Source organism: Erpetoichthys calabaricus, chromosome 3 (assembly GCF_900747795.2).
Source record: "Erpetoichthys calabaricus chromosome 3, fErpCal1.3, whole genome shotgun sequence".
NCBI classification, from domain to species: Eukaryota; Metazoa; Chordata; class Cladistia; order Polypteriformes; family Polypteridae; genus Erpetoichthys; species Erpetoichthys calabaricus.
In genome coordinates this window covers 242821109-242847614 of record NC_041396.2, presented here as the reverse complement: position 1 = coordinate 242847614, position 26506 = coordinate 242821109, and the positions used below count along the sequence as shown (strand labels likewise).

The following is a 26506-nucleotide window of genomic DNA, read 5'->3' as shown; positions in this document are numbered from 1 at the left end:
ATTGTGCCAAATATAAACCAAAATCAGCAAAGACTTGAGCATTTATTCAAGGCACAGACACCAATTCATTCCACATGGTTCTAAAATACTTGGAACTCAAAAGCAAAATTTATATTGTGCTGTAACAAATGTCAGCCCAATGGCTCCTAACCAAGTTGCTTAACTAACCAGAAAATCTATTTCCTCCATGTGCCCAATTTAATTTCCTTAAGCCCTTTTTTCCCAAACTTCTATTCATATTTTCCATTTAATCAACATGTACCATCCCTTACTGGTTCTGTGTTGTTTTGCACCTAAAAAAAATTCTGCTGCCACACCAACTATATTGAAATTTGAAAATAAAGGTTATTCACATGGTGATAAAAAGGGGTTAGAAGACATAATTCAGCTGTGTAGCCTTAACTGTTAAGGAAGATTACATGACTGACATGTCTCTTCCCCTCTTTTTTTCCAAATGTGGGAATAACCTTCACTTTTTTCCTTTTGCAGATAGGTACATGTGTCTGTAACACTCGGGAACATTGGTTTGGGTGTCTCTTAACTACAGAAATCAGTAAAGTCCTGTACCTGGCTAAAATCCTAGAATGGTTCCATCACACATACAAATCTACTGCACAATATATTTGGAGTTTGTTGTCTGATTACAGTACTGAGGCAGCATTTTTAAGTTATGATTTCTGTTCTCCTCCTGGTGAACCTAGAGTTTAATTTATTCTCTTTCATGGACCTTAAATAACTTTTTATAATATATAATAACAGTTAATGCTAACCAAATTTCACTTTGTTGATTTTTTTTGAGTTCATCAACTGCCTAAATCACTTCTTACTACACAAGAATGTTCATTATGAAAGACAAACAATTCCTCCATAACACATGATCTTACAAGTTGTTCACCTATTGTTTTTAAACTGTGTGACATGACCCTCAGACTCTGAACTCTTCTTTGATGTCAGGGCCATCACTCTGTGTATTCCATACATATGTTGTTAATATTTTATAATATGAAGTAACTTTTGATTTTAGAAAGTAACTTACGTAAATATTTTCTGGTGTATTATAGCATAATTGTTACTTTCACAGCACTTTGGGGAAACACAAAAATTTAATACCCAGTACATTCGTTTCAGAATTTTTGAAGTTCAGTTCAACATGGCAGTAAACTGTTTACCAGTGTTTCATTATACTGCAGTTGTATTTGTTTAGGCTTCAGAGATGTTTTAATGCTTTTTTACAGTTTACTTTTAAAGCATTTTTACTTTAAAGATTGTATGGAATAAATTTTGGATCCTTTCTCTAGCACTTATTTGGGATAACTTATTTCACATATCCAGTATGTTAAAGCTAATCTACAATGCCAATTCGAATAGTAGAGGATAAAAGTCGTTAATTTACAAATCGATCATTGAAAACATACTCCAAAGTGGTTTGTGGTTGTTTGAGTTACAGACTTATGCCCTCCCACGGTTTTTGATTTATGATGTTTGGGAAGTGTTTTCTTTTGTTTTGTTTGTTTTTTTTTTTTTGCCACTAGGACTTTTTAAGTACTTTACTGGTGATAACAATACTCCTCTCTCTCCCCCACTATTCATAGTCATTCATTGTTGAGTTTGAATGTTTTTAACAGAGGATGTTTTACCCAAACTTATTTCATTTCATGTCTTTCTTTCTGCCTCTGTTGGTAAAGTGCCAATAACGGGTAAGTCTGCATTGTAAATATTTACTCAGATAACCTGGCTCTTTGGGAGAAAAATGTCTAGGAGATTATTGCAATGTTGTATTAAAATCACAGCATGGATCAACAGACTCATCACAAAATTAACTTAGAGAATTAAATGAACCATAAGTAAGCCTGTTATAATCAACAGATTATCTTTGACAGCTTAGTGTTCAATTTGATTACTGGGTTTCATCCTCCTGTTGTTGTATGTCTGTCTTTGTAATTAATATTTTATTGATGGTATCCCAGTAGGATTTCTCCCCCTCCAAGTTCTAATCAGCTATTCACCTGTGCTCAGTGTGCATCATTTTTTTTTAAATCGCATTGAATGAGACTAGGAATCTGTCTGGCCTGAATTATACATTATAAAACAGGCATGCTCATTAATAATATCTAGTCTGATATTCCTCTATACTTAATTTTAATTTAGTAGTATGGCTCAAATGCTTCTCTTCCCAATAGGGTATTTGCTTGTTCAATCTTTTTAAGTGAACTATTTGGATCAGAGTATGTTAGTATATCGTTGACTGTGTTCCAAATAAAGTGAGAAGGGATGTTGTTTTAGGAGTTACTTTCGTGATTGTTCATATCATTTGTATGTTTAATTGAATAAACAGATTACAAAATAAATATGTAGAAACATGTTTTCATTTTTTAAATACTGAACAAAAAAAATACAATATTTTAATTATAAGCAGAAACAATCTGCATAAACATAGTATTTTTGCAGATGAAAAAGCCTGTCTCCAGGTTTTAAGCTTACCCCCCACATACAACAGATATGCAGGTTAAATTAAGTGGCAAATCTAAACTGGTGAAGTATGAATGATTTTGGACGAGCACTTAAATGAGTTCAGTATGTCATCTCAAGTGTTCATTCCTAAATGTTGTCCAGTACTATCAGGATTATCTCAGGGAATTTGCAAAGCAGTTTGAGGAAATGAATACATGAACTGCTGGCTCATTAGATTTCTCTCAAAATACTGTATATTAAATGCATAACAAAGATTCCAGCACTGTTACACCATATTCAGATAACTTGACTTTTTAAACTATTTTTTTCTGTGTATATGACTAATTGTTGCACAAGCTGTTGAGGAAGGCAGCAATTGTAAAAAAATATATATATTTTTGAAAAGGGGTATATTAAGATGATTATTTTGAATTTTTTTGGATATGCTGATTTTCTCTGTTTTGATGGATTGAACACCATGTGGTCACGTATTTAATTAAACTGCAATGTGGGTAGTCAAAATTTTCATGAAATTACATTTTTTTCTCCCCCCCCCCCCCCTCTCTCTCACACATACTCCTTTACCGCTTGTAAGTTTATAATCACATTTAGATAATAAATACATTTCAGTCTTTGGTTCATAATTTTCTGTTGAGGAGGACAGAGCCCTACCCATTTAGGAAGTCTTAATTTGTACAAAGACTTTCTAAGTGCCAGCTGTTCTTTCAAGTGATAGACAGCAGTTATTTATTAAAAAGATTGAACGTCTAAGTGCCTCATGCTTGTTTACCATCTTCGTTTATTCACTCTTACATTAGACACAGATCATCTTTGCATGCATAGGCCTGGCATATTACTCAGTATTACTATGCAGTAAAACACTTTAGTGGAAATGCTTCAGGAAAAAATATTTTTGTAATCCTTATTTACTCATGATAAATTCACCCACTTTTATCCATACTCTGACCTAGCAGTATGATCTCAACATTTGTCAGTTCTTATGTGTGTTATGCTCCCTTTTGTTCAAACATTTCCCAAGGGGAAGTTCACAATTATAATGAATAATAGTTACACCACTTTGTATTGACATAGAGAGTGAGTCCTCCTCCTTTGTGCTTCCCGCAGGTACTTGCGTCTCTGTCCGCTCTAACTGTGCTAAACCCGGGTAGCTCCACGTTAGCATCTGGGATGGTGGTAGTTAACCACGTTTCACAAAAGCACAACAAACTACATTCTCTGTAGGTTCTGACATTTTTCACCAGCACAGCCAGTTTGTCGATCTTATTTGGTGTAGTTAGTTCACATTTCCCAGGATCACAGAAGGCTTAAAACGCCACTTTCTCGCAAGCCACTTCAATTTTTAGCTTAGTGCCAGCTCTGCTGCCAAGATACCGCCTTCTTACCTCATTGGGTAAATAGGGTACCATACCGACACTTGCATTTGTTATCAGCGCTTGAAGTTGTCTACTTGAATAGACGAGTCTCGGCGTGTAAAAATCCATGTCCACGTTGTAAAAGTAAAAGGGTCCAGGGTATGAATCCACATAAAAGAAAGTGATAGGAGTGATCAATAAAAAATAATAAAGAGAAAAATAAAAGGTAGAAAAATAAAGTCGTACACAGAGCTGCTGAAAAGGCTACCACTTTCGGCGGCGCCTGAGTCATCTATATATATATATATATATATCTATATATCTATATCTATATATATCTATATATCTATATATATATATATATCTATATCTATATATATCTATATATCTATATCTATATATATATATATATATAGATATATATATAGATATATAGATATATATATATAGATATATATAGATATATATATAGATATATAGATATATATATAGATATATATAGATATAGATAGATATATAGATATATATATATATTGATATATATATCTATATTGATATATATGAATAGTCAAACACACTTCTTTTTGCTGCTCCCATTTAGGTCTTGCCACAGCGGGCCATCTGTCTTCATCTATCCCAGTCTTTTGCATCATTTTCTGCCATACCAACTTCCCTCATGTCCTCCCTCACCATAACCCTAAACCTACTCATTGGCCTTTCTCTTTTACTCATGCCTGGCAGTTCCATTCCCAATATTTTTTGCCAATGTACCCCTCATGTCTTCTCTGCACGTGCCTAAACCATCTGAATTTAGCCCCTCTCACTTGGTCACCAAACTGTCGTACTTGTGGTCTCTCTAATACCCTCATTTCTAATCCTGTTACCCTTGTTACTCCAAGAAAAAAATTATAGCATTTTCAACTCTGCCACTTCCAGTTCTGTCTTTTTGTCAGTGCCACCATCTCCAAACCATACAGCATAGCTAGTCTCTCTATCTTTTTATAGACCTTCCCTTTCACTTTTCCATTTACTCTTCTATCACAAATCACTCGTGTCTTTCTTGTCCACCCTGCCTAAACGTTCTTCACCACTCTACTGCACTCTCCATTGCTTTGGACTGTTAAACCCAAGTATTTCAATTCTTCTACCTTAACCACCTCTGCTCCTATTACTTGCACCCTTCTACCACCTTTCCTCTCATTTATGCACATGTACTCAGTCTTACTCCTACTGACTCTCATTCCCCGTATCTCCACCTCTCCAGGTTTGCCTCAACCTGCTGTCTACGCTCCCTACAGATAACTGTGTCATTCGTAAACATCATAGTCCACAGAGACTCCTGTCTGACCTTATCTGTCAACCTGTCCATCACTATTTCAAACAGTTAAGGGGGCTCAGAGCCTATCCTTGAAGTAACGTAAACTCACTCTCACCTTGAATTAGGCTATCATTTCAACTGCACACGTCACTGTAGTCACACTGTCCTCTTACATATCCTGTACCACCCTCACATACTTTTCTGCTACTCCTCATTTGCTCGTACACTACCATAACTCCTCTCTTGGCACTCTATCGTACACTTTCTCTAAGTCCACAAATACTAAATCCAATTCCTTCTGACCTTCTTTTTCTCTATCAACATTCTTAAAGCAAGCATTGCAGCTTTACTACCTTTTCCTGCCATGAAACCATATTGCTGCTCACAGATCACTACTTCTCCTCTCAGCCTAGCATCCATCACACTTTCTTATATCCATGGTGTGGGTGATCAACTTCACACCCCTATTGTTACTGCAGCTCATCACATCTCCCTTATTCTTGGAACTTGGTACAAATATACTGCTTCTCTACTCCTCAGGCATCTTCTTGTTTTTCTAGATTTTGTTAAAAATCTAGATAGAAACTCTATGGCCAGGTCACCTAAACATCTCCATGCCTCCACTGGTATATTGTCTAGGTCAACTGCTTTTCCACTTACTTCATGAATTACTATCTCCACTTCATCCAACCTTCAACCTCTCATTTTCTTTATTCATATGTTCTTCAAAATGCAACTTCCACCTTTTCAACACACTCTTCCCGCTTCTCAGCAAATTTCCATCTGCATCCTTTATCACCCTGACCTGTAGCATGTCCTTCCTCAGTTGGTCTCTGTCTGGCCAATTGGTGTAAGTGCTTTTTTCCTTTATTTGATTCCAGCTTCTCATATAAATCAGCATACAGTAATCCCTCCTCCATCGCGGGGGTTGCGTTCCAGAGCCACCCACGAAATAAGAAAATCCGCGAAGTAGAAACCATATGTTTATATGGTTATTTTTATATATTTTAAGTTCTTATAAACTCTCCCACACTATTATAAACATTTCACGCACAATTATACAGCATAAACCCTTTGTATTCTCTTAGATATTAGGTAAGATTCGTTGAAATAATGTATGTAAACACAGTTTACATACAGTAAAACCTAAATATTATTTTAAAGATATCGAGCGTCTCCTATATCACATATGTTACAGCCATTACGACAGACAGGCCACCAGCAATAAATACGTACAATGCAAGAAAAATTGTATACAGTAAAATGTGTGTACAGTGACACTAAACTATGTACATGTAATAAGTACTGTACGTAAATAATTATGGTTACTCACCAACAATGACACGACGACTTGTCCGATAACGATGACTTTAATTTTACTGCACAACAAAGGATAGCGTTACAGCTCTTCTAAAGGAGCCTCTTCAGGCGACTGTTTAGCACTGCCGTTGTTCTTCTTCCATCACTCTTCAATCCAAATCCCTAAAGCAGATTCCATCCAGACTACTGCCTTATCACATCCACTTGCAACTCGTTTTGCACCCTGGTTAAAGGACACTGCGGCCCGTAGATCTTGTATGCTTTTCCTCCTTTCTAAATAAAAAGAATCGTGGACTCATTGATGCTGTGATGGTGTCCTGCAGCAGTGTAGCTGTTCCCTTCCTTCAACATATCCAAAACTTTTACCTTTTCTGCAATCATTTGCATCTTCTGTTGTCGCTTGGACACGTTAATGCTGAATGAGTGAGATGAGACTTCCTGGTTAATGCAGCACTCCGTCGCTGAGCCAATCAGCAGCACACAGGAACTTAACCGCGTGCTCTGATTGGGTAGCTTCTCAGCCATCCGCCAATAGCGTCCCTTGCTTGAATTCAAATGCGTCCCTTGTTTGAATTCAAATGGGCAAATCAACTGAGGAAGCACACGTACTGTAGACCGCAGACATCCGCGAAGCAGTGAAAATCTGCGATATATATTCACATATGCTTACATTTAAAATCCGCGATGGACTGAAGCCACAAAAGACGAAGCGTGATATAGCGAGGGATCACTGTACACCTTTTACTTAGCCATCACCACCTCTCTTCACCTTTCACAGCATCTCTTTGTATACCCGTCTGCTTTTGTCATCTGGTCATCCCAATTCTTTTTCAATAACCTCTTCCTCTTTATGCTTTCCTGTAATTCTTCATTCAACCATCAAGTCTCTTTGTCATCCTTCCTTTTTCCATATGTCACACCAAGCACCTTCCTAGCTCTCTCCCCTACCACTTCAGCTGTGGTGTTCCAATCACCTATCATGGCTTCACCACCATCCAGCGCTTGTCTCACTTCCTCTCTGAATTTCACAGAATAGTCTTTTTCTTTCAGCTTCTATTACCTGACCCTTGGTCCCATTTTCACTCTCTTTCTCACATCGAAATTCATCCTGCATACCACCAGTCGATAATATCTAGCTGCACTTTCCCTTGCCACCACTGTACAGTCTCTAAACTCTTTCACATTGCATCTCCTGCACAGAGCATAGTCCACCTGTATGCTCCTTCCTTCACTCTTGTACATTACCGTGTTCCTCCTCCTCATTCTTAAAATATGTATTCACCACCGCCATTTTCATCCCTTTTTGCAAAGTCAACCACTAGCTGCCCTTCAACATGTGCTATCCTTAATGCCATACCTGTCTATCACCTCCTCATTACCACTGTTCCCTTTGGCAATGTACCCATCAAGATCCGCTCTGATCACCAGATTTTCTTCTTTGGGTGTACTCTCTAAAATTTAGTCTAACTCACTCAAGAAACCATCTTTCTCCTCCAACTCTTTTTCCACTTGCGGCATGTGTGTGCTGATGATATTTAATATTATTACTTTGATTTCCAACTTTATGCTTATCACTCTGTCAGACATTCTCTTCACCTCCAAAACACTCCTAATATACTATTCCTTTACAATTACCCCTACCCCATTTCTTTTCCCATCAACACCACGGTAGAACAATTTTCACTCACTTCCTATGCTTCTGGGCTTACTCCCTTTTCATTTAGTCTCCTGTACACACAGTACATTTACCAGTTATCATGCCAACATTCAAACTTCCAATTCTGCATTCCATACTCTTTCCCTTCCTCCTCTCTCAATGTCTCTGAACCCACTTTCCTATTCTTGTTCTCCTTCACTTTCTTTGTCCTAGAGTAGCATAGTTTCCACCGATACCCTACTGATCAGCAGCATCAGTGGTGGTCATTGGCAACTGGGCTTTGACCAATCAAGTCTGGACATTCTCTTTCTCATCCCCCTGTTTGATTTGACACAGGTGTTATGCTGGATGCCCTTCCTGATGCAACCCTCCCCAATTTACGTTGGCTTGGGACTGGCACTAAGACAGCATTGGCTTGTGCGACCTTGGTGGCTGGGTTCAAACACACTATAAGCTTTTATTTATCGTTCTGCTATAAAGATTAAAAATGCAATTGTAGCTATGAAAATCAAAATAATAGAATTTTTAATGTTGTGGTGAATATCTTAATGGTATGGCATCTTTGATTTTAGTCAGTGTTTTTCTCTTTTGGTAGATGAAAATCACACTGCAGCAGCCGAGTCTAGCAGGCTACTGGATGTGCCACGCTATCACTGTGAAGGCACCGAATCTCCATATCAGACTGGACAGCTACATCCTGCAATTCGGGTGGCAGATTTGCTTCAACACATAAATTTGATGAAAACCTCTGACAGTTATGGATTTAAAGAAGAATATGAGGTCAGGCATTAGTCAGATTGTAACCCTCTGGGCATACAGTAGCAATAACATTAATACGCTTTTTCAGTTTTAACTAAGTTTTATTTGTTTATACTAAAATATTCAGTTCTGACATTAAGGGAAGTAACTGTTGCTTTACTAATGACTACTAAGCTTAGCATTCAACTAACAATGTAAATTTTACCTTTTCCAATGTATAAGTACACTTTTATAAATAGTTAATATTTTTTCTTTATGTAGAGTTTTTTTGAAGGACAGTCATCATCTTGGGATGTAGCGAAAAAGGAGCAAAACAGAACAAAGAATCGATATGGCAACATAATTGCATGTAAGTCTTTTTGATTAGAAAAGAATTGGTTTGATCAGTGACTGTTAAGCATTCTGTTTGTCCATGGCTAATTTATTTAGTGATTGTGGGCAGTAATATTTGTACATGTTTGCTTTTACTGGCAAATGTATTAGGCATGATTGCTAGACTTGAGTCTTTTTTAACAACCCCCCTTTTACGAATACAAAGGAGAGCAATGCAAAGCATATAAAACATGGATCCTGCATAGCTGAACTTTGCAATTTGTGTGATAATTTCATATGCTGGGGAAGATAACTTGCTGAACAGAGTGGTTACCATTTTCAAATTTGTGCAATTTATGTCAAAATGGAATTAATGTAAACCTTATATTAAAATTCTGTTTGAAAATTAGGCTGCAGCTGTCAGAAGCATGGATTGGTTTTCCTTAATTTATTAAGTAAAATTCTGTTTCATTGTAAATATTACAGATTAGTAAAAATACAGTATTACATCTGTAGTCCACACAGACTCCTGTCTGATCTTATCTGTCAACCTGTTGAGCACTTGCCCCCCAGATCTGCAACCTACTGGAACAGATTTTTTTTTTTTTTTTTTTTTTTTTGCCTGAAAGTCCTTCATACTACAACTGTCCTTTCCTTTTTATGAAAGCCTATGAAAAAACTCATAAACCCGGCCCACCTTAAATCTGTTTGCACCTCTCCGTCAGCGTGTTTTGGTTTATAAATGTGTCGATAAGCACAAACCATCTACTATTCCATCCTCCCACCACCACAGAAACAGCAAAAGTCGATCTCCCAGCTCAAGCCTTGTTTATCTGTTAGTGGAGTACCGGGAGCTGTGTAGTGTAAATAATCTGTCGTTACTTGGAACACATGCATTTCATGTGTGTTACATAGATCTTTGTAGACACGGAAGTGTAGCATGACAGAAATGTTGAACACATATCTAAAAGACAAACGTTTTTCATGTTTTAGTACTAACGAGAATTGTTGAGGTGAAGTGTATAACGTGTGAAGACTGAAGTCCAAATATCAAATAAGCACTTTAACAAAAGGTACAAGTATAACAAAACAAGTGCATTTTTATTCAAGACTAGAACAGAAGAAAAAGAAATCGGGTTAGTGTACATCGTTGTTACGACTGCTTTGGTAGTACAGCAGTAAGAGCTGCTGACTTATAATCAACAGTTCATGGGTTCAAGCCTTGCCGCATCACAAAATAAACATTTTGAATAGTGAGCTGCTCTTATTGTTACTATTACACAATAAAACCTACATTTGATTTGAGCCTGTAACAGCCGGTGTAAATGTATGGTGCTTGTAAAGGTTAGCGCTTTATTTATTCAGCTTTATTCTCTGTCGCGTTCAAGCTTGCCCTGATCTGACACTGCTGTTTTCAAACTATAACAGAGGTGAACTCGGATGAGGGTTCTACATCGAACAAAGAGAACAGAAACCCTCTCCTCCCCGCAAGAAACATCCATTCACATATATTCAATGCAGCTGCACCAGGCGTAAACGCGAAAGATAGCACCGTTTGGATGCAGCAAGAGGTCCGGCATCATCCTGCCAGTCAGTGTGCCCCACACCTGTCCTTCAAAGAAAAAGCACTGCTTACAGAGCTTGCCAAGGTATCGTGCAAAGCCCAGTTTGTGATTATGTTTTGTGATGGTCTTTATATACAAACATTTATATGTTACTTATATAAAAGCCAGATCGAATGTTATTTACCTTGATTTATTTACTTATCATCCTACAGCGTAAAGTCACAAGTAGAATGCAGAGCTTCCTCTGTTTGATCGACATGGGCATATTCGCAAACTACAAGCTTTATGACCTTAGTCTCGAAAAGTCTTTCTCCTGTGGGACGACTGGGATCTTTTCCTGAATAGGATCAAACAGTAGCGTAGGGTGCGACAGGAGCTTCTGCCTGCAGCTGAAGTCACTTCAGTACACATGTAGTATGTGAGCATGCCTGTGTCGATCAAACAGAGGAAGCTCTGCAGTTTACTTGTGACTTTACACTGTAGGAAACTACATAAATAAATCAAGGTAAATAACATTTGATCTGGCTTTTATATAAGTAACATATAAATGTTTTTATATAAAGACCATCACAAAACATAATCACAAACTGGGCTTTGCACGGTACCTTGGCGAGCTCTGTAAGCAGTGCTTTTTCTCTGAAGGACAGGTGTGGGGCACACTGACTGGCAGGATGACACCGGACCTCTTGCTGCATCCAAACGTTGCCATCTTTCACCTTTACACCTGATGCAGCTGCATTGTTATATGCGAGTGGATGTTTCTTGCGGGAAGGAGAGGGTTTCTGTTCTCTTTCTCCGATGTAGAATCCTCATCTGAGTTCACCTCTGTTATAGCACGTCTTTATTTGAAAACAGCAGTGTCAGATCAGGGCAAGCGTGAACGCAACTGAGAGAATAAAGCTGAATAAATAAAGTGCTAACCTGTACAAGCACCATACATTTACACCAGCTGTTACAGACTCAAGTCAAATGTATGTTTTTATTGTATAATAGTAAGAATAACAGCAGCTCACTACTCAAAATGTTTATTTTGTGACACGGCAAGGCTCGAATCTGCGAACTGTTGATTATGAGTCAGTAGCTCTTATCGCTGTACTACCAAAGCAGTCGTAACAACAACATACACTAACCCGATTTCTTTTTCTTCTGTAATAGTCATGAATAAAAGAGCACTTGTTTTGTTATACTTGTACCTTTTGTGAAAGTGCTTATTTGATATTTGGACTTCAGTCTTCACACATTATACATGTCAAGATTTTGTCGTTAGTACTAAAACATGAAAAAGGTTTGTCTTTTAGGTATGTGTTCAACATTTCTGTCATGCTACACTTACATAGATGTTTGTAGACACGGAACACACATGAAATGCATGTGTTCCAAATAACGATATACTTTTTATACTATACAGCTCCGGTACCTCACTAACAGATAAATGAGGCTTGAGCTGGAAGAGCGATTTTTGCCGTTTCTGCGGCGGTGGATGGGATAGCAGGCTGCTTGCACTTAACGACACATTTACAAAACAAAAGACGCTGACGGAGAGGTGCGAACGGATTTAAGGTGGGCTGGGTTTGAGTTTTTTTCATAGGCTTTGGTAATTCTAGTGTAAAGGAGAATTTGTTATATGTATCAGAATGTGCTTGGAAAAAAATGCATAAAAGTTTAAAAAGAATGTTCATTTAATAATAATTTTACCAGCTAATATAAGAATAAAGATGACCAGCTGATGCAGTCTTGTTTAACACATTCCATCATGCTGTTTAATTTGAATAGATCTTTAAATTATGTCATTCTAATTCTTAAGGAAATGAAGTGTAGTAACACAGTTAGAACTGATTAAGTTTAATGAATATTTTAAAGTCATATTTTTTTCATACATCCGTTTTCCATGGAAATGTACATTAAGTGAGGATTTTATATAGAAGTATCTCCAAAAGTGGTTTATATTGATTGTCAGTACCAGAACAAACTGAAAATGATCATGAAATTGGATCGGAAGCACAGTTCAGTTATCCATTTTTATTTGTGGAATCCATATTGCTTAGGTGCCGTTGCAGATTGGTGGATTAAATGTAATTCCTACTTCTTTTGAACATCCAAATATCTGTTAGTCCTATATTCATTAAACTGTTTATGTTCACATGACAAACCTTACATCCATTAATATCTTAAGTGCATAAAAAAATAAGAATTTGGGAATTTCATCCTCATTGCCATTTCATTATCCTCAATCATTGATCCTTTCATTGTCCCAGTTGCTAATGTATGCATTTGTGATGCACTGTAATCCTAATATGATACTGTCTAGTAATCCTGTATTGGTCAGTAAGTAATGGTCCACTATCCTAAGGAATACTTTGATTTGCTATGCAATTGATAAATGGTTTAAGCTACATAGAAAGGAAGGTTTACTCAACTGTAAGTAATGCTTTTAAACTTGCATAAATCACACATTACAATCGCCATTTCCTGACTTTGATGTTTTTAACAGAGCAGACAGTGACTGAAGCAGCAAAGCACCTTTATATCTAGGAACTAGGCTAAATGAAAACAAAAGTCTACATTGTGTTTTTGTCATGTTCCATGTTTCCTAATCAGGTATTTTTTCCAGGTTGGTATAAACTTTGACAGGAAAATGAATAAACCAGCTGTTACTAAGAAATTTATGGAATTATATGATTTTAGCACGTTATTACATTTCTGGCAAAGAACAGGCAGTTCTCTTTCATGAGCAATTATGAGTAACTACTGTGCCTCACCAAATTCACTCCTAATGGAGTTTATTAGAACATCCTTACATTATTTGTTTGGACTCCTCCATAAGGTACATTTCAATATGTTTCATATATTTGGCTTTACATCAATGTACACATGATTCAGATTGTTTCCATTTCACATTCATTCTATTCTAGCAATTTTGTGACAGTTTTTTTCATTGTTTACAGTACACAGGCTGTTGTAGTGTGTAGTGTTTTATAGCATGGTTTACAACATAATACAAACAATGTATTACTATTATGTTACTTTCATATTTTAAAATGTGTGAGTTGACTCACAATTACCCAAAGCTGAACCCAGGTTATAAGGGCTGTATGCTTATAACTGTAGCTAATACTGGTGTGAAAGGTAAGACTGTAGGATGTTTAAAATGAATGCAGTTTCTAGAATAGCCTAAATTTGCAATTTTTGTCAGTCAATTTGCACTCAGTAATCCATAATGACAAAGTGAAAACATGTTTTCAGAAATGTTTGGAAATTTATTCAAATTCAAAAACTGAAATCTGTCATTCATACAAGCATTCATACCATTAATTCTGTACTTTGTAACTGCTGCCAAAGGTGTTTGTACAGTTTTGAATCTTCATGTCAAGCTTCACCCAAATGGATTTGGGCAGTTCATCCCATTCCTCCCTGCAGATCATCACAAGATCAGTTAGAATGGATGGGAAGCATCTGTAAACTGCTATCTTCAGGTCCTTCCACACACATTGTATGAGTGTTAAGTCTGGGCTTTGGCCAGATCACTCCAGGACAACCAGACTTGTTCTGAAGCCACTCCAGCATTGTTGTGGCTGCATGCTCTGGGTTATTGTTCTGCTGAACGATGAACCATCACCCCTGTTTCAGGTTGCATGCACTCTTGAGAATATTGTCTTCAAGGTCCTCTCTTTATTTTGTTGCATTCATCCTTTCTGATCAGCCTTCCTGTCCCTGCCACTGAGAAGCACCCCCATAAATGTTAAATTCTGTAATATTGTTTTGTGTATTGTTCAAATTAATTATTCTTCTTGTACTAATCTTAAGTGTGTGTTTATGTAATAACTTTGCTTGTCAAATGTTGTCTTTGTTTAATCAATTGGATCTATGTAACAATGTCTTCTGTTTTTTGTACTCTCCTGCTGCAAATAAATTTCCCTCCGGGATAATAAAGTCTACCTAACTTAACAATATTATATTATCCTCATGCTTCAAGTCCTTTAAACTTTCATATGACTTTTACTCAAGAGTATCTTCCATTTAGCCACTCTACCATAAACAGTTGTTTGATGGAGTCCTGCTGAAATTGACATCCTTCCAACCGTTTTCCCATCTCAACAGAGGAATTCTGAAGCTCTGTTAAAGTGACCATTTGTGTCTTGGTTAAACAACCTTCTTTTCCCATTATTTAGTCTGGCCAGGCAACCGACTCTAGGAAGAGTCCTGGTGGTTCCAAACATTTTCCATTGCAAAATTATTAAGGTCACTGTTCTCCTGAGAACACTCATTGCTTTTACAAATAGTTTATGCCCTTGCTCAGATCTGTGCCTCACCATAGTTTTATTGTAGAGGTCTACGTAGAGTTCCTTGGACTAAATGGTTCGTTTTTTTGTCCTGGCATGCAGTGTGAATTGTGGGACCTTGTAAATACAGGTGTGTGTGTGTGTGTGTGTTTTTCTAAATAATGTCCAATCAATTCAGTCTGCCACAAGTGTAATCCAGTCAAGTTCTAGACACCTCTCAAAGATAATTAAAAAAAAAAAAAAAAAACAGGATACACCTGACCACAATTTGGATTGGGTCTGAATACATATATGAATGAGAGATTTATCTTTCTGAAGACAGGTTTTCACTTTATGGGTTAAGTGTAGATTAATGGGCAAAAATGACAAATTTAAAATTAAATGCATGCAGAAAGTGAAGGGGTCTGAATACTTTCTGGATCCACTGTAGCTCACCCTATTTGTAATATCCTCTTTTCAGTCGAAGACCTGTGCTGCTTTTTTTTTTTCCTCATGATTCGGAAGCATTTAGACATTGTAGCTTTGACCCTTATAACAAATTACTGTACAGTCCTAAAATCATTAAGTTGAATGTGTTACACTGTTTTATATATACAGTATATATTTTTTTTTTTTTTTTTTTAAACTTTTACAGATGATCATTCAAGAGTTATTCTGCAGCCAATGGAAGATGATCCTTCATCTGATTACATAAATGCCAATTATATAGATGTAAGTAGTTTATATTTATTTCAGAAACGTGGACTTTTTGTATGTGAAATTATTTTGCATGGTTTGTGTAAACAATAAAACAGCTTTTTTTTTTTTTTACTTGTTCAAAGTGCTTGTACTCACTGACATTGTTGTGCTTTCTTTCACACCTGGCTTTGATTTGGGCTGTAGATATGGCTATACAGGGATGTAAGTATCACTATAGGTGAACAATCAAACACCATTTTATTGTGCAGTACTACTTATTAAATGTACCAATGTCTATATTTTTTTATTTTAATTTTATACATGAGCTTTTTCATTTCCGTGTTCCATGCTTGAATGCATTTTCATCTTTCTTGCTTATGTTTTTTTGTTTACTTTAAATACATTGTTTTTTTCCCCTTTGTTGTCATTTGGCTATGTCGGGCTGTTAAGTAAAATATTAATAAATATTTGTATTTCTGCTTTGTTGTCCTGACAAAATAAAGCTACAATTTTGGTTGCTCATTATGTGTGCGTATGTATGTATGCATTTATCCTGTATATGTGACATGATAATTTATATTATCTGAAAGTTTACTCGTGTGGAAAAACAGCCTATGCTGAAAATGCAAGCTGTAGATTTCCAGCTTAAATATGTGCTTTACCTTGATTAAGCATTTAATGCAAAATAATGCACCAGCAACTGTTTCCTGTAAATTATTGGCATTTACTTTAATAGCAATAACAATTTTTTGAGGTGATGTATGAGATCGATGCTAATCATGAATTTATTTTAAAAAAAAAAGAAAAACTGATCTTTGTTGCCTTAGCCAAAATACAGCAAGCAGATGTCCCATTGTTTATAACCAACAGATGTGTGTTGTTTTTTAAATGGTTAATACAGGATGCTCTAATAAACTCTTACTTTGTTTCAGGGGTATCAAAGGCCCAGCCACTATATTGCTACTCAAGGTAGGAATTGCTTAATCTTTAATAACAATAGTCCTTTGTTTTTGTACAAAACATCACATTTCTTTAATGTGGCATGTTAGCAGCACCTCATGATATTATGTGCCTAATGTTGTGCTTAATATGTTTTGATTGAATGCACAGAATATCATTTCCTAAGCAAAATTTGACACATTTCATTTTTTTTCTTTGTTAGTTTTTTTTTTCCCCCAATAACCCATTTTCATTTCTCACTAGACATGTTCTTACCAGCGTGTTGTTTTTTTTTTTTTTTCAACTATATACAGTATCACAATAAAAAGATGTTTACATAATCACTATCTGACATGTTTTGCAAAGGAAATAAAACAAGTACCTTACAGTTATCTGATGTTCTACCTTGGTGGTTTAATTTTTGCATTTGTTGACATGTCTTTAATGTTACTCTACAGTCAAGGTAATTTCAGTATAATGTACTTATTGTTTTGGGGGTGGGGATGGGGAGAAACTTTTTTACTTAGAAATTCTAGAATTCAAGGACGCTGCAGTCCCTAATATCCAGTCATATTACTGCCTTTTCTTAATCAAATATACTGGTAATTAAATAGAGAAAGTAGCCTTTTATGTTTAACCTTTAAACCATACATGAGAATGTAACGTTTATGCTAAAACTCTAGAATTGTAAGCTGTAATACCTGACAAGCCTGCAATGCTCCCAGACATCCTTTTTTTTTTTTTTTTTTTTCCTCAGATGGATAAAATAATGGGAAAAGTACAGTTATACCCATGCATTACATTCTAATCTGAATCTATACTTTATTGTATTTACTTTCTATAAGCTGAACTGAAAGTAATAAAGGACAGTAGACCTGCAACACCATGTTCATTTATAAGAAACTTTTTTTTAATCCCTTTATTCAGGATACTTTTCCTCGTGCAGGTGTAATATAAATGTTTTTGAGAATAATAAAATTCAACATTTCAAGTTAATTTAAACAAATTTTGGAACTCGTCAAACTATAGCAAGATGTATACATATATTCTTTTTGATGTTCATGGATTGTGATGTCACATGTCCAACCACCCATTTTGTTTTATTCAGGATGATTGTATTCTCTTTTCCTGAATTTGCCTTTACCCAGTGGTGTTTGTATATCAAGCGTCCAGAGTCAGACTGGTCAAACATCTTCATCAAGTAAAATGCACTACTTTTCCTTAGAATTATACTTCCAATAAAATAACAAAAAACAGAGAGGAAAATCTCTGAACCATGTTGCATTCATTTCTGATGCACTACACCAGCAAGTGAAAACACCACACCGGATAAAAGGCTCCATTACCTCTAGACATAAATTCCAGCAACTTGTCATTTTTACTTACTCTTTTTCATACAAAGTAAATACAAAGACACCCACTCAGTAATTTAGGAGCCTTGTTGCAACCAGTCTGAATCATTTGGTAAGTGAAGCAAAGGGTTCGTGGAAGGGGATCTTGAAGATGCGTGAATAATTTGTACTCATTCAGATAGGTTGAGAAAGTGTACGTAAATTATCTGAGACAGAACGGGCTAAGATTATCCAGGCACCAATGGACACCACCAAGAGTGAACAATCTGTAAATTATGAACCATGATCCTAAACCTTAGATACAATAGCCTGCACCTTTTCTATATGAGAACAATTTTCTGTGAAGAAACCAAAAAACATCCTGTTATCAGGTTTTACAGTAGGTATGCATGGATATACTATAAGAGGTCATAGTAGGAATCCATTTTAATCTAATTAGACAGCATTTTGAAATACAAATAGGTGGATCACCAAATGCATTTTTCTCTTTAGTGGATTTAGTGGATTCTAATCTATTACTATTCTAGTAATTCTATTAATCTGTTATCTATTATTAGTTATCTGTTAATTCTAGTAATCTATTGCTATTCTAGTAATTCTATTCTAATCTATTTATTACTATTACCTATTGCTCAACAGGCTCATTTTGCTTTTTCAAGTACTGCTTCATAAAGGAAAAACGTATTTGTTGAAGATAATAAGAAATAAAACACTGTAGAGGGATTTAAGCACAGAAATTTTTATGAAAGGAACCATGGTGCACTCTCTGCAAATAAAGATTTCTTTCATTCATGTTACATTGTGCAGAAAAGGTTTCAGACAGGTACTTCTGTTCCAGTAACCCTGTTCTACATCCTGCCTGTGTCATATTGGAACTACACTTGAATATAGTTCCTAAACTGGTGAACACTCAATATTTAGTAAAAGCTAGACCTCATGTCAGCTTAGAAGTCCTATTCCAAAAAAAATCTTTACAGAATCTTAAACTTTTCCACTTCTTCTGACCGTGACATAAAGGTTGCATCAAAAGGTACTTGTCAAACTCTCACTAGCCTTGTTTGGGGTTTCCTCTTCCTTGCAAGCAATGTAAATGTTGTTCATTGTTTCCTAAGTGTAGCTAGGTTTCTGCCTAGTTGGGCAGCATTTTAATCATGTTTACAATAAATCAACAGGCACTGTTTTGCCTTTCTTTTTCACTTTGCTTTATACATATACCGGGTAGAGGGTGCATACCTTCAAATATAGTCATACAAGCTGCACAGCAAATACCAACCTATTAAAAGTGATGTCTTCAGCAGCTTTTCAAATGAAATAGTGTGCCATTTAGAAATACTAGGGGGCTCCGCCCCCTGCTCGCTTTGCTCGCCAACCCCCGTGTTTGGTTTACCGGATATACAATACAATTTATTTTTTGTATAGCCCAAAATCACAGAAGAAGTGCCGCAATGGGCTTTAACAGGCCCTACCTCTTGACAGCCCCCCAGCCTTGACCCTCTAAGAAGAACAGAAAAAACACCCAAAAAAAAAAAAAAAACCCTTGTAAGGAAAAAATGGAAGAAACCTTGGGAAAGGCAGTTCAAAGAGAGACCCCTTTCCAAGTAGGTTGGGCGTGCAGTGGGTGTCAAAAAGAAGGGGGTCAATACAATATAGTACAATACATAGAACATAATAAATCCTCAATACAGTATAAAAATAAAAATTCTAGAAGTACGGAGTAGAATTTCACATTAGATGATATCACATAATATGATTTGGATTTGTTGTAAGTCCTGGAGACCTCATTCATCAAGCTGCCTCCCCCATTTTGCCATTCCACATCTGAAATAGTGCTAATCCAATGAAAGGACCCCTCATTCCCACGTCCCCATTCATCAGGGATGACTGTACCTTAGGCAGGCAATCTACAATTTAAAGAGATTATTTTCTTGGGAATTGTTACACATATGCATTGTTTTCACTTTTACTTTAAAAACTTTTGTAAAAACAATACTGTACTTGTTTCTTTATTTCCTGTCCCACGCGTGGTTATATCTCTTTCTTGCCAGATGTATAATGCTGCTCGTGTTGTGAAGGGTGTTGCGGCTGAACGTACACTAAGGATATGCCTTTGGATCATTTGCTGTCTTTTTGCTGCTTGCTAGCTGCCTCTTCTGCCTGTCGCATGTCGTTTTAAGAGCTCGGAGCACATGATGCTTGCCTGCCAAAAGCAATCCAACAACTGCTAGCTTAGAGGTCTGTTGACTTGTTTTAAATGATGGCTCACTGCCTGGTCTCGCATGTCGTTGTAAAAGCAATACCTGTCTTTTATTTCTGTCCCCGGGCGTGGTTGAATTCTTTCTTGCAGGCTGTCTAACGCTGCTCGCGTTCGGGGGTAGCTGCTATTGCACTGCTGTTCGATCTTTTTAAAGCCTGTACAGCCGCTGTCCTTTTTGCTACAGCCCTGGGACAATCTCTTGGCACCAAGTCTCATGTTTACGGTCCCCGCAAGACGCACCATGGCAAGTCTCCTTGGTCTCGCGGGTCTTTAAAATGTCTTTCGAGATGATTACGTATCATAGCCTTGCATTTGCTTTCCATTCCAGGATTTTCTTTTATATATAGAGAGACATAAAAGGATGTTATGAACTTTGGCAAATATTTGTAAAGTCATAAAATAGCACTTATAATGGCACACTAACATTTTTATAGGGCAAGACCTCAATTTTAGCACATTATTTATTATGAAGTGATTAAGATGCTACTCACTGTCTAATGCTTGAGATTTTTTTAGAATAACTAATATATTAAACTAATATCTTCAGTGGTTAGTGCTGTAGATGCACTGCTTCAGGAATTATTTGCTTTTATTCAAGTTGTATGGAATCTGAATGTTTTCCCCATGTCTGTATGAGGTTTTTCTTCAGGTACACTTATTTTTCTCCTATATTACACAAATAGTCAAGTTTATTGCCAACAATGAGTTAAGTGCAGTCAAGTTTAAAAAAAGTAAACAAATTCATAAATGAGAATGATTGAGCTACTTTTTGTGACATTAATAGTTTTTAATCTATTTGTTTCTTGGACCATGGTCAGTGTGAGGTTTGCACTGCATACAACCCTTTAAATTTTGGCAGTGTTGCTCAGTGGTGATCTTACTTGTCCCCAAGACTTTTTCTCAAAACTTAGTTGACTTAATCTTGCTCTTTCAGGTTTCAGATGGGTCGTCTTGAGTAATGCATTCTTTCTTCTTACATTACCATATAGGTCAGTGTTGTGAATTGTTCTTCATGTAACTAAGTGATGTATGTTTGCTGTACTTTCAGCTACTGAATTTAGTGAGTCTTTCAAGGTGACTTTTTGCCTAAAGGTCTGCTTCTCAATCAGCTATTGAGTTTTAATGAATGTGCATTTATAGGAACTGGTTTGGCCAGTGTGATGCAGCTTCTGTTTCTATTTCTAAATTGCTGAGCCACAAGGGCTCAAATGAAGATCATTTTTTATAATGTGTACCTTTTATCTACTGGTGGTTGAAAGCTATCAATGTGCTATATATAGTGGAGAAGGCTAGCAGAAAATATTTGCTCAATATAACATTGCAAAAAGGTGCAAAAAATATTTTTATGAGGTAACCAAAGGAAAATTTACTCTAAAATGTCAAATTATTCACTAAGTGTACATTTCAATTTTTTTGTTAACTAAATAATAGTTCTCTGTAGATACATTTAATGCCTTTGCACAGTAGCAACAAGAATATAATCACATTGTTTTACAGTTCCACCACTAATTACAACCTGTAATGCATACATTGTTCTTTGTATATCTCTTGCTAGCATACGATATAGTACTAGGGTGTTGTACCATGTTAGCCATTATGAATGTAGTGAGAAGTCAAGGAAAATGACACCTTTTATTGGCTAGCTAAAAATATTACAATATGCAAGCTTTCGAGGCAACTCAGGCCCCATCTTCAGGCAAGATGTAGACAGTAAGGGTCCACCAGTCCCTTTAAAAAAAAGTGCTATACTTTTATCAGACTGGGCAAGGACAAAAAAGCAAACTCTGTACTGTATTTAATCAAAGGAACTGAGAAAGAGGAAACTTGTATTTTTTCAGGATTATCAATGACATTGCCAAGGAAATATGAAATCTCAATTTCTAACAAAAAAAATAATTGTAATATTTATTACCTCTCTGGCAGGGACGGTAGGCGGAGTAGCCCGACATGTGCTAACTGACATTGAGAAATGAATCCATGCCATTTTACTACACTTTGGATTGTTACAAAGAAGTAGTATGATTAAAATACTAGATTTTAAAAAAACTTTGCAAAGCAATTGGCTATTATAAAATAGGCATTTTTTTACATAAATAAAAAGGAAAAGTTGAAGCTAGATCTATGCTGACATTTAGTAGCCTTTACCAGCAATAGTGGGTATCCTACCAAAAGAAGTCCCAGTTTAGATTTTAATAATATACTTTGATAATTCAACTGATACACTTAAAATGGATTTTAATGAAATACTTGACTGCTTTAATCTAACTTATACCCCCATAGTCTCCTCTCTATTGAATTATCTTTTTCAGATCATAAAATTGTTTGATATTAGCATACCTCTTAGTAAATCAAAGGTTCAGCATGCTATTACATATTGTAATGTAAAGCATGTAGATCCTGAGAATTTTAATGGTTTACTTAATCTACAGCCTGTTTTTCCTCTTACTGCCACTCCATCAGAATTAATAGACCATTATAGTGCTTGTTCTGTCTTCTGCTTTCAATACGATGAGTCCTTTATAAACCTGGACTGTTTGATTTACTCATACTGCTCCTTGGTTTACATCTGAACTCCATCAGCTCAAAACTATGGGCCGGTGGTTGGAACGTCTGTTTAAGAAAACTTGTCTTGTTGTACATAGAGGAATGCATTTAGATCATATGTTGCACTACAAAAATGCTCTTTCTGCTGTGAAAATTGTGTATTATTGTAACATTATTAGTGCAGGAGGGAATCTTGCTAGAGCTCTTTTTTTCTACAGTGAATAGGCTAATTGCACCACCAGAAGCTGTAGTCCACTGTAACTTCACTGCTAAATATTACGACTTGTTGGACTTCTTCAATTGTAAGATTAGGGGGATTCACCAGCAAGTTGCATCTCTTATCCTTGCAGAAAATTACATGCTTTCCACTATTACACATATTGCCTTGCAAATTACCTTATTCTCAGAATTCAGTCTACCTACTGAAAATGATATTTCTGAACTTACAACAAAATCCAATTCCTCTACTTGTCAGCTGAATCCAATACCAACTAGTCTTGTTAAGTTCTGCTTGCCATGTATTTCTCCCCTCATAACCATTATAATTAACTCTTCCTTTGCTATTGGCATAATTCTTTCATTAAATATAGCTTCAATTACACTAAATTTGGAAAAATCCTGGTTTAGACTCTGAAAACTTTAATTATTGACCTATTTCTAAACTTTCATTTATAAGAAGATCCCATCTTTCAAAGTCCTATCTTTCAAAATAATAACCTGTTTGAACAGTTTCAATCTGGCTTTCATCCCGAAACATAGTACTGAAACTTCATTATTCAAAATTACAAATGATCTTCACCAGGCAGTAGACATGGGACTTTAAACAATTCTTGTACTGTTGGGTCTCAGTTCTGCATTTCATACTATATCCCTTCAGATACTTTTGGGAATGTTTAGCTAGTTTTGGAGTTTATGGTCTTGTGTATCAGTGGTTTTCCTCTTATCTTACAGATAGAAGGCAGTTTGTTCAGGTGAAGGGCTTTAGGTTGGGGAGTGCAGTGATTACACAGGGAGTTCCACAGGGCTCAGTGCTGGGTCACGTCTTTTCCTTATTTAAATGTTTCCAGTAAGTAATATATTTCTGCATCATGGTATTCAATTTAACTGTTATACTGATGATGCACAGCTTTTTTATCCACTGAATATACCTCTGTTCTTCCTTCTAATATTCTTACTTCTTGTATAAAGGACATAAAGTTTAAGATAACACACAATTTTCTTTAGTTAAACGTAATAAAACAGAAGTTCTCCCTGTTGGTACTAAATCTGTACTTGTTAAAGCTAACAACTCTCCAATTGAGATAAACAATACATTTACAAATATCTCCTCCCAGGTCATTCTGGATAGTACCCTTTCCTTTTTTTATCTCATATAAATGTTTCAAGGATTTCTTTTTTCACCTTTTGAAATATTTCTAGAATTCATCCAGTTCTGACAAAACATAGTACTGAAGTTTTGGTCAATGCCCTAGTTACTACACATATAGACTACTGTAATGCCATTTTTGTCTGGCTTACCTTAAAAACGTTTCTATCATTTGCAAGTTATACAAAATTCTGCCGCTTGGATAATCACTTGTTCTAAGTCCACTGAAAATACTGCACCGATTCTTTTCCAACTTTATTGGCTCCTTGTCTACTACCATGTACAATATTTACAGACTTATACCCCTTTCTGCACTCTCAGATCTTTATCTGCAGCTTTACTTTCTGTGCCTCACATTAAACTTTGTTTTTGGGAGCCAGAGCTTTCTTTTACAGTGCTCCACAACTCTGGAATTATCTCCATGCTCAAGTTTGCGAGCTAGGTTCAATAGCAAAATTTAAAACTATTATTAAAACACACCTCTTCAAATTGGCATATAAAATATGATTTTCTTATTTGTCAATGAATTTGTTGTGTGTTCCTTCTAAGGTAAACCTTGAGTGTTTTAAAAGGTGTCCAATAAATAAAATTGTGTTTAGCTGATGTTTTCTTAATGCATCTGAATAGATATTATCAGTGTAGTATTCTGTTATGGACTGAATTTTAATTTCAGCTGAAAGTGATTTTGGATTTATAGTAAATAAAATTGGAAAAATACAAATGAATCTGACTATGCAATATTTTCCAAATTATTTCAGTAATTTAGAATATTTAAAAGATGTATAGTAATTGTTAAAAATATACAGTATACAGTGTGTATATGCATATATGTATGTGTGGTTGTGTATGTATGTACATATTTTATAAACTGTAGTTTAGTATGTAGAGCATGTGATGACTAGGAATTAAAATTGGCAATGTAGAATCCTGATGGCCATCCCTTCAACAAAAATGTCCTTAATTACGAGGGGTGTTCAATAATATATCAACCTGAGTATGAAAGAAAGTAGCAAGCATGTTGAAACAAATCTGGACATGTTGTGACATGTCTCAAGGTTACTCATGCACAGCTTTAGCTAAGTGCAAGTCTAACATTCCAAGAGACAGGATGTCAGGAGAGTCCTCATGCGAATCAAGTAAGAAAATGCTAGATTTGGAGCAACGCTGAGTGATAAAAAGTTCTCACAAAAGAAAGAAAAAAGCCAAAGGAGATCCTTGAACTCATGACTGCAGTTAATGGTGAGTCGGTCCCATCACCCTTCAAAGGAAAATTTTCAAGCAAGAAGTTTAAGTGAGGTAGAGAGTCAATTGAAAATGACCCTCACACCAGATGGCCTGTGGAAGCAAATTCCACAGAAATGTGCAAGAAAGTCTATAATTTAATTTTGTCAGACTGACGAATTAAGTTTTCCTGTACAGCTGAAGAAAAGGGCATCTCAGTTTGGAAAATAATTCATGAAAAGTTGGACATGTCAAAGGTCAGTGCAAGATGGATTCCAAGAATGCTGACACCAAGTGAGAAGGCCACGAGAATCCAATGCTGTCAGGAGAACTTGGAGATGCTCCGTGAAGAAACAGTAAATTTTTTTCATCGTTTGGTGACTGGAGATGAGACTTGGGTCTATCACAGAGATCCTGAGTCCAAAATGGAGTCAATGCAGTGGACGCACAAGTCATCCCCCACCCCAAAAAAGTTCAAGACAGAAAAATATGCAGGCAGAGTCGTGGCAACTGTCTTTTGGGATATTGATGGACTAGTGCTTCTGGAGTTAATGCCACACAAGACAACCATAAACGGGGAGAGTTATGCTTTGCAGGAGTCAATCAAGGAGAATAGACAAGGAAAACTCACAGCAGGTGTGCTGCTTCTTCACAACAATGCGCCGGTTCACATGTCACATCAAGCGCAGGCTGCCATCCGAGAATGTGTGTTCCAGCAGCTAACCCATCCACCCCACAGTCCTCACCTAGCTCCCTCAGATTATTTCCTTTTCCAAGTTTTGAAGAAATCTCTCCTTTGACTGTGGTTTTCAAGTTATGAAGATGCCAAGGCAGTTGTGACGTCCTGGTTTGAAGGTCAAACAGAAGTTTTTTTTTTTTTCAAAGGGGATAAAGGCATTGCAGGAAAAGTGAATTAAGTGTATGGAACTATGAGGGGACTATATTGAAAAATAAAACACATTTTTTGAAAACTCTTTTCTTTCCTACTGAGGTAGATAAATTACTAAACGGCCCTCATATAAGACAGAATCTGAAGATTTCTTCTACTGTTCAGGGGCATGCCAGTAATTACAGGTACAATAATCAAAATGTATTTTCTGTGGTGCACGGTGACTGT

The 26506-nt window shown here is 36.2% G+C and overlaps 1 protein-coding gene across 15 annotated transcripts in view; it reads left to right on the top strand.

The window, feature by feature from the left end:
- The window catches only part of ptprk (protein tyrosine phosphatase receptor type K), a 615224-nt gene that overhangs the window by 536809 nt on the left and 51909 nt on the right, over nucleotides 1-26506 (top strand). For 4 of the 15 annotated variants that reach the window (XM_051924126.1, XM_051924124.1, XM_051924125.1 and 1 more), the window contains 5 exons: nucleotides 8715-8899; nucleotides 9140-9227; nucleotides 15670-15746; nucleotides 15918-15935; nucleotides 16646-16682. In XM_051924126.1, the coding sequence (XP_051780086.1) occupies nucleotides 8715-8899; nucleotides 9140-9227; nucleotides 15670-15746; nucleotides 15918-15935; nucleotides 16646-16682 (405 nt within the window). Of the gene's footprint in view, nucleotides 1-1685; nucleotides 1698-8695; nucleotides 8900-9139; nucleotides 9228-15669; nucleotides 15747-15917; nucleotides 15936-16645; nucleotides 16683-26506 lie in introns of all 15 variants that reach the window. The other 11 variants (XM_028797925.2, XM_028797923.2, XM_028797924.2 and 8 more) reach the window with 5 other exon arrangements.